The 9,216-nt window shown below is 51.9% G+C and overlaps 1 protein-coding gene across 1 annotated transcript; it reads right to left on the bottom strand.

Annotated features, from left to right (window-relative positions):
• Positions 1-4,240, bottom strand: KRT35 (keratin 35). The gene is made up of 7 exons (XM_054458261.2): positions 3,701-4,240; positions 2,773-2,855; positions 2,421-2,577; positions 1,942-2,103; positions 1,554-1,679; positions 833-1,053; positions 1-515 (listed from the first exon to the last, which is right to left on the bottom strand). The coding sequence occupies exons 1-7, from the start codon at positions 4,169-4,171 to the stop codon at positions 368-370; spliced, it is 1,368 nt and encodes a 455-aa protein (XP_054314236.1). The 5' UTR covers positions 4,172-4,240; the 3' UTR covers positions 1-367.
• Between the last annotated feature and the right edge of the window lie 4,976 nt (positions 4,241-9,216).

Below are 9,216 nucleotides of genomic sequence, written 5' to 3' on the forward strand. Positions count from 1 at the left end.
TGGTGCAAGTTAGGCATCAGGGGCCTGAGCAAATGCACTTTATTGTTCTGCCAACAAAAGCCCTCTACTGCATTTCAGAATCCACCGGAACAGCACCCAGAAGGAAAACCTGACCCAGGAGGCAGCCTGAGAACAGAGACCCTGGCACCCATTGAAATGATGAGGAGTTGAGACCTTTGGGGGCAGCCGGCCTTTGTGACAGGCTCTGAGAAACTTTAAGGCATATATTTGCAGTGAGCCTTTTCAGCCAGACCCTGGGCCTGGGCTCTGCGCGAAGACAGGGGATTGGGCTACAAGGGTTAAGGTTGGGTAGAGGCCAAGTTCAAGCCCTGGAGACGATAGCCATGGCCTTCTGGGTCACCTGCTCTCAGAACCGGCCCCCTGGGCAGGACACACAAATGGGGCGGGGGCTGCAGTTTGTGCGGGCTGCACTAGGACCGCAGGAGGCCGCAGGAAGACAGGGAAGGCATGACTTGGAGGGTGAGTAGTCAGGTGCACACGGGTTACAAGGGAGCCTAGAAAAAAGAAAACAGTCAGATTACTATGATTTTCCAGTTGCTGTTTGCAGTAACTCAAAGCAGATCCTAGACTATGCAAACTGGGAAGCACCTTAAAAATCACCTTGATCCTGCCCCCTTGTTTTACCGAAAGGGAAACAGGCCCTGAGAGGAAAGGGAGGCTTGCTGGAGTCACGTGATGAGTTTGCAGGAAGACCAGAACTAAGACCAGGACTCCAGACTCCGAATGCCAGGCTCTTTCTAGGCACCATGCTGTCTTCCCAGAACTTGGTAGATTGCAGTGAGAAGACAAGAGCACATGCAGTGATACTCACTTGCTGTCCTCACTCTCCAGCAGGCCCCGGTACGTGTTGATCTCACACTCCAGCCGGGCGCGGACGTCCAGCAGCACCTGGTACTCCTGATTCTGCCGCTCCAGGTCAGCCCGGATCTCGGCCAGCTGGCCCTCCACGTTGGTGATCATGCACTGCATCTGGGCCAGCTGGGAGCTGTAGCGGGCCTCCGTCTCTGCCAGGGTGGATTCCAAAGCATCTCTCTGTGAGGGCAAGAGTTGTGTAGGGAGGAAAAAGCCTAGAGGTCAGAAAAGGAGCAAGGAAGATTAATCTGGGTCTCAGTGAGGCCTCAGAATCCAAGAACGGAAGCTCGGAGAATCAGGGTTTGAGCTAGGATGAACCACAATCAGACATCTCATTTGAGATGAGCTAATTAGCCCCTGTGGCTTCTTTGATCTAGATAGTATTTCCCTGTTAGTGTCATCTCTGAGCAACTGATAGTTATTCAGAAGATGTATCTGCTTACACAAATATAGGACCTACTCCCTGGACATGTCAGTTGCTACAGGTCTCTTGTCTTTTACCACTGGGGGATTTGTGACTGGGGCTGGTCCCTCATTCCCTCTTTTCTGCATAGAGAACCCCTGGTGCTCAAGAACATGGACCCCTGGAGTCTGCCTGTGTGGTCAAAGGATGGAAGCTGGGGAGCTTGTGTGCTCCTTGGCTTGGTCCAGAGGCAGCTCCACCCTGCCTTGGGGCTCACCATGCTGTGCTGGGCCTGCAGATCAATCTCCAGGGCATTGACCGTGCGTCTCAGCTCAATGATCTCTGCCTGGCAGGACTGCAACTGCTCTGAGCTGGACACCACCTGCTGGTTCAGCTCCTCACTCTGAAACATACACACAAAGGACCTGGTCAGCCACACCAGGGACTTGGCTTCAGAGAGCTACAGAGGCCAGTTAGAATCATGAGCCAAGAAAGACCTTCCCGATTCCCCAGTCCCACTCATTTATTTTATACTGGAGGGCGTTGTCAGCAAGGTCAAAACAGAGATGGGACTCAAAGTTAGATTTCTTGATTCAGAGCCCCAGGGTCACTTCCATGTGAGCCACCACATACCCCTGTTGCACTGACTGTTTCCAGGTACCTACCTGGGTGTCAAACCAGTCTTCAGCATCCCGGCGGTTATTCTCCACCAGGGTTTCATACTGGCACCTCATCTCATCCAGAACTCGGTTCAGGTCAACAGGTGGGGCAGCATCCACCTCAACATTGAGACGGTCACCAAGCTGGCAGCGCAGTGAGTTCACTTCCTATGGCACAGACCAGGGTGAGTACTAATTCCCAGAGGGCTGCCTCCGAGGTTCACCTCCTCCTCTTGTTCACCTCCTCCCCATGCTCACCTCCTCCTCATGCTCACCTCCTTCCCATGCTCATCTGCTCCCCATGCCCACCTCCTCCCCATGCTCACCTCCTCCTCCCTATGCACACCTGCTCCCTCATGTTCACCTCCCCCTATGCTCACCTCACCCCCATGCTCACCTCCTTCCCATATTCACCTCTTCCCCATGTTCACCTCCTCCCCCATGCTCACCTGCTCTGCCGTGTTCACCTCTTCCCCCATGCTCACCTCCTCATGGTTCTTCTTCAGACAGAGCAGCTCCTCCTTCAGGGACTCCACCTGGGCCTCCAGGTCAGACTTGCACAGGGTCAGGTCATCCAGGATCCTGCGCAGGCCATTGATGTCTGACTCCAGCAGCTGCCGCAGGGACACCTCCGTCTCATACCTGCAGGCATAGAACAGGGCACCTGAATCTGCATTTCCTTTTTGCATCTAAGTCAGGCCTGCCCTCAGACTGTCCAGGTGCTGTGAGTCCTGCTTTTATGCCCCAGTGACAGAGTGCAGCCAAAACCCTGAGCCCAGGCATCACCTGTGTCCAGTTCTAGCAGCCCCCAACCACACGACAAGCAGGACAACTCACTTGGTCCTGAAGTCATCTGCAGCCAATTTGGCATTGTCAATCTCCACCACCAGCCTGGCATTCTCAGCCTTGCTGCACAGAGTCTGGAGATATAAAGAAGTTATTTCATTGCAAGAAAGGACATTCCGCTTGTTGGAGCTCCCTAAAGCTGACAAGGGCTGACTCTGGAGGGAGAAAGTCACCCATCCTGGACCTCTGCTACTCCATGTGCATTGGAGGGTTATGGGCAGGCTCTAGGGATCAACTATGGAAAGTCCAGGGTTTCTTCCAGTGCAGTGTATCTGTGACCTGTTACTCAGGTTAGATAGCTGCATGAAAATGCAACAGGAAAGGCCTGGCATGATTAAATGAGGCTTCTTCCAATCTCCCTGTCTCCCAGGCCTACTGGGACCCCAGGGCAGTTCATTGCCAACAACATACCCTGGGATTCTCTAGTCATAAATGGTCCCTCACAGGAGCCAGCTATAACTTTGGGCCAAGCAAGAAGCAGATATGGGCCCTTGGCAAGAAAGAAACTTCTCTGGCAGGCATTTTCTTCCCTGAGTTACTCATGGGAAGCCTGAACTGCACTGCACTAAATACATCAAACCCAATCCCTTGACTTTAAATAAAAGAGGAAATGAAGACTAAGAAGACTCAGAGGTGTGGGCAATAGCACCAAAGGTCACAGAGTTCATTCATAGACCTGATGTTCAAGCTCTAGCTCCAGTAACTGCCATCTGGGACACTTACCCAGCCTGAACCTCAGTGTTCTCTTCTGTATAATGGGCTAATGATACCTCCCTCATAAGGTTATTGGGAGGAGAAAATGAGGCCACAGAGATGAGCATGCTTGGTGACTTCCAACATGCCCTATGGGAACAGAACTACCAATGAATGCTGGTGACACCAAGTTCCTGGGAATTCAAAGCCACTCTGAACCTCTTACCTTCTTCTGGAGCTCCTCGATGGTCTGGAAGTAGGACTGGTAGTCAGGGCACATGTAGGGGACCTGCTGCTCACACCACTCATGGATGCGGCTTTCCAGGCTGGCGTTCTCCTGCTCCAGCTGACGCACCTTCTCCAGATAGCTGGCCAGGCGGTCGTTCAGGGATTGCATGGTCTCCTTCTCATTGCCAGTGAGGATGCCCTCCCCAAACCAGCCCCCACCCACGCTGTAGCTGGTAGCGAAGCCTCCGGCAGGGAGGCAGAGAGTAGGGAGGCAGCTGGTGGCCCTGTAGCTGCTTCTGCCCAGACCCACTGAGCAGGCAGAGAAACTTCTGGCCACACGGGAGAGACTCGGGAGCTTGCAAGAGCTGCTGGAGTACATTGGGGACACGCGAGTGGAGCCCCCACTGGCCCCTCCTGGGCTCTTGAGAGACCCAGAAGAGAAGCCGGCCTTGAGGCATTTGGAAGCCATGGCCCCTGCAACTCAGATGCAATTGATAGGTCTCTGAGACCAGACACCCCAAAGCAGAGAAGCAGCTCCTTACCCAGATTTATATCTCTGCCCCAGTGGGCGTTGGTTGGCCTTTACAAAGTGTTTCTCCTCATTAAAGTTAACACCACTTTCTATTAAAACCCCTCATTAACCTGTTATTTAGTTTCCTGTGAAAATTTACCAGTCTCATAAAATAGGAGCCCCGTTGCTATGTCAAGACTCACCTCCACCACCCCACATCACTGGGAAGACCAAGTCCCCGTCAGTTCTTCAAAGGGATCTGTCATTTGAGCCCAGATCTCAGCCTCCGCATTAAGCAAGCATGGGAGTTCAGCCACTGTCTTGACTTTCTCCAACTTTGACTTCTTTTATGGGCCCGAGGGAGTAGAGGAGGTCTCTGGGGTGCTCCCAGAAGATGGAAGGGTAAACTTGGTTGTTGCAGGAAGGCAGGGGTCTTGTGGCCAGGGAGACACAGAAGGCTCTTGAATTGGCCCAGAAAATATGGCTAGGGTGACCAATTTTCTTGGTTTCCCCAGGAATTTTCTGGCTTTAGTTCCGAAAGTTCCATATGCCAGGGAACCCTCAGTCCTGGGCAAAATGGGGCAGCTCATCACCCTAGATACTGCAGAGCCCTGATGGACACTTCCCTACTCTTTCCCTTGCCAGGAAGTCTGTGCAGGTTGTAGAGCCTAAGTTCTAGCCACAATGCCTAGAGGTCAGTTAATTGGACACCTGCCCATGATGACATCTAGGAGGGCGTGTCTTCCCCAGCCCTGGTTGAGAAATGGAGAAGCCCCTCCTTCTGGCTGCCTGAATTGGAGCTCTTTTCACACAGCCCTATCAATAACCCAGCTGATGGTAGCAACCATCATTCACTGAGCATTTAGTACCCACCAGCCCCCACGCTGATCTGTCTCTATGCATTCTCTTATTCAGTCCTCACACAAACTCATGAGATTGGCATCACCAATAGCCCATTAAATAGAGGAGGCTTGGACTGTTTCAGGAGCCTGTCCCAGATCACAGCTGAACAAGCATCTATACAACTGTTCAAGGCATGCTATCTTCTTTAAGGCCTCACACACACCCTGCAACACAGTCATGGTTAGAAAGGTGCTGAGTCCTACAGAAGGAGACAATGGTCAGAGTGGAAATGGCTTTCCCAAGGTCCACACAGGCTTCCCAGGGAAGCTAAAGCCCAGGCCTTCCAGCTCCAAACCACAGGCCCACCCCACTGCCTCTAAGGGCCCAGTCCTAGTCAGGCCTTCCCCCTGGAGCCTGGCCCCTGCTCCAGCCCTGCTGTGCCCTCCCAGCTCTGAATGCCCAAGGCAGTGACTGTTGGTGGATTTCTTGGCCTCCCATTAACTGACGTCTTCTGATTGTCTTGTGTTTCAGCCCTATTTTCCCAGGGAGACTGTAAGCATGGGGGCAAAGATTGACCTTGTACATTTTTTTGAAATCTCTGTAGTGTTAAGCATAGTGCAGGGCTTCTAGATGTCTATGAATGAGTTAATTCATTAATTAAGTGATTTTTTTTTTCCCATGGTGAATTGTGTTAGGAAAGAAAGAATGGAAGGAAACAAAAGAGAGTAGGGAGCGGGAAAGGAAAACACAGTCAATCTTAACTACTCCTACTTTTTTTTTTTCTGAGACGGAGTCTCGCTCTGTTGCCCAGGCTGGAGTGCAGTGGTGCGATCTCAGCTCACTGCAAGCCCCACCTCCAGGGTTCACACCATTCTCCTGCCTCAGCCTCCTGAGTAGCTGGGACTCTAGGTGCCCGCCACCACACCCGGCTAATTTTTTTTTTTTTTTTTGTATTTTTAGTAGAGACGGGGTTTCACCGTGTTAGCCAGGATGGCCTCGATCTCCTGACCTCGTGATCTGCCTGCCTCAGCCTCCCAAAGTGCTGGGATTACAGGCATGAGCCACCGCGCCCAGCCTACTATTCCTACTTTTGTAAATGAGGAAACTGAGACTCAGAGATGGAAGGGGATCCACCATCTCTGTGTAGGTGAGCAGCACCTGTCCAGACTAACCAGCCGCTTTGGCCAAAAACAAAGTGTTTTCTGGGCCAAAAGCCATTCTGTCCAAGGGAGATGGATCCCATAAGCCAATTTAGTGCTAAAGGTGTGACTAAAAAATTCTTGATAAGATTTTTAGATAACTTTATAAAACATATATGTAATATTTTTCAAGCTGTTTTAAGGTATTTTGTAAGTTGGTCTGATCTATTTCTGTTCCTTTTCAGCATTCTTTTCTTAAATGAAATGATTATCTAGAACCCCTTTATCAGCAAGAACTAACATTGTTTAGCACGTTCCTAGTAACTTTCCTTACAGGATCCTTGCACTCTGCTCAGACGCGGTCCAGGCTGTCCCCAGATCATGCCACGGATACACTAAATATGGCCCTAAAATACCCTTTGCCCTCCTTCCTCCTTTTTCTGCCCATCAAATCCAAATCTGCCCCAAAGCCTTTCCTGGTCACCACAGCCCTCAGTGATTTCTCCTCTTCCCCAAAACCTGAAACCCTGCCCACACCCACTCCTGCTATCACAGTGCAGTTGCTGGGAGCGAGGGGGTGAGGTGTCTCCACAGCTGGACGTGAGCTCCTTGGGAACTGTGACTGTTATCCACTCTTTGTTCCAGCCGCTTCCGCCACCCCTGCTCCTTCCTAGATAGGCCTGAGCCTTAAGATTGGATTAGCTATGTATGCCATGTTCCGTCGTTATCTCTTTATTGATTAATTGATGTGTATATGTGAATGAGAAAGACAGTCAGATAGCATATCTGGAAAGTACAAAAAAGATCAGAAAAACCAGACCGCCTTGAAATAAAACATCATATTCACTCTGGGGAAATTTTATTGAATGTTTTCTATATCTCTCTCTTGATATCAATGAAATAGGAGCCCAAAGACCTGAGAAGGCTCCTAAGTCAGCCTCCTGCTATGTGGCTTGAGACCAGTCGCCACCTACCCCCACAACACTGTTGAATTCTGGTTTGCATGTCGGTCAGTGATTTCAATTGCAACTCAGTTAAGAGCGTGTGTGAGGTTGAGATAGGAGGTGTTTTCTAACTGATACAGATGCTCTGGACAATGTAATTAAAAGCTAGGCAAGTGTGCATAAATAAAGAGCTCACAGCCACACAGGGCTGATTGCGTGCATCAGATGAGGCTATGAGTGTACCCTGTAAACTGGAGAGTGATCATAAAAAGGGAAAGCACTGTACAACGCAAGGTGCTGATGATGTGATTACTTGTCAGGTCATACCCTGTGTGGTTCATCCACAGTGACAAGGCAGCTCAGCTGTTTCCCGGAGACTCGGTCCATCCCTGGACCCCTGCCTGTTTCCCCACAGAGGTGTAATGCTCTCTGTGCACCCCTGGTCACCCACCAGCCTCAGGCCAGGGTCGGGGTGCAGACCTCAGGCCCTAGAGCATGAGTGGAGCAGTGAGAGGGAAGGGGCAGGGCAGGTGAGAGAACCATGCCAACTGCTCCCCCCCCTCCCGCCGCCCAAAGCCAGGTGCATCCTCTGAGGCTGAGGCCTTTGGGTTCACTGTCCAGCTCCAAGGACACTGCTGGCAGCACAGCCCTCACCATAGCCTCCTGCCAGATACAAAGCAAAGCGCTTGGCCCATGCAGTGGGGGTTCCTGTTCAACACTCTGAAGCCAGGGACTCTACATTTGTAGTAAGAGCAACACTGATAGCTACCACTTTTTGGAAGCTACACACACACTGTCTCATCAGAGCCTCCTGGCAGCCCCATTTCACAGATGAACGTGCTGAGACCAGAGAGGTCTCATGACATAACCGGGCATGTAGCACAGAGTGGCAGAGTGGGGCTCAGTGCAGGATGCTCTGATCTACCTATGCACGTCTTCTCCTGTGGTCTGATATGTGTTTGCTGCACCTCTGGCTTGCTCAGCAAGTGATTGAAGAGTCGCGTTTAGCAGCAAGTAGCTGATGACATGAGGCAGAGCCAGGTCATCGAGGTCTTGGCCATGACCCAGAGGAGACCCCAGAGGAGAGTGAGCACAAGAGAGGGGGAGGAGGGAAGAGAGAGAGAGAGATAGAGACAGAGAGAGAGACAGAGAGAGAGAAACTGTACTGAGAAGAGCTCCAGAGTCAGGGTCAGAATAGCCAGGTGATGGCCAGGTCTCTGCCACTCACTGCTCTGTGACCTGGAACAAGTCACTGCCCTCTCTGGGCCTGTTTTCTCAAGTGAAGACTGGAGCAGGGGCAAAGGAAGGAACCAACCGTGAGGCCCTCAGACCTCTCCCAGGCCATGCTTGTCTGATCAGAGGGGTGTCCAGGGCTGGCAGAGTTAGGCCCCACCTGCAGACCTGTCTGACTCAGCCAGTGGAATCCAGGGCTCTGAACTCTGCTCCACAGTGAAGCCTGACTGTCCTCTCCCCAAACTCCATGACTGAGCCCCCACCCCCACCCCACTGTCCCTGGCACCCTTCAGTTTGGCCCTATGTGCCTTGTTGGGACATGGATTCACCTGCCCTCCAACTTCACCTCCCTGCTCTCCCTGACTGCCCTCCCCGGCATGGCTGGCTCAGGATGGCTGCCTAGAGTTTGGCCCTCTCTGCTTGTTCCTGGGACCCCCTCTCCTTAACCATTCCCAGTATCAGGCAGCAGGGTGACAGGAGCTGGGCAAGAGAGGAGAAGCTGAAAGAAAAAGAGAGATAGCCACCGAATCTAGGTCGGGCTATGGACGAGGACTGGCTCTGGAGCCTTTGCCTCTTCTGGGGCTGCCCTAAGGTGTCTACTCACAGGCAGGGCCAAGCTGAGAGCTATGGCCAGCACCCATCCAGACTGGGTCAGTGTCTGTTCTCATTGGCCAGCCCCTGAGGCATCTTTGTTATTAAATACTTCAAATCACTCTGCCACCACCTCCCACTCAGAGCCCAAGAAGATAGACCTAAATGCAAACCCCACAACTATACTGCAGCCCCTGATCAGACACCCCCATGAACCACACGAGCACATGAGCATCAACAGAGTCAACCAGGG

Source organism: Pongo pygmaeus, chromosome 19, assembly GCF_028885625.2.
Source record: "Pongo pygmaeus isolate AG05252 chromosome 19, NHGRI_mPonPyg2-v2.0_pri, whole genome shotgun sequence".
Lineage (NCBI taxonomy): Eukaryota > Metazoa > Chordata > Mammalia > Primates > Hominidae > Pongo > Pongo pygmaeus.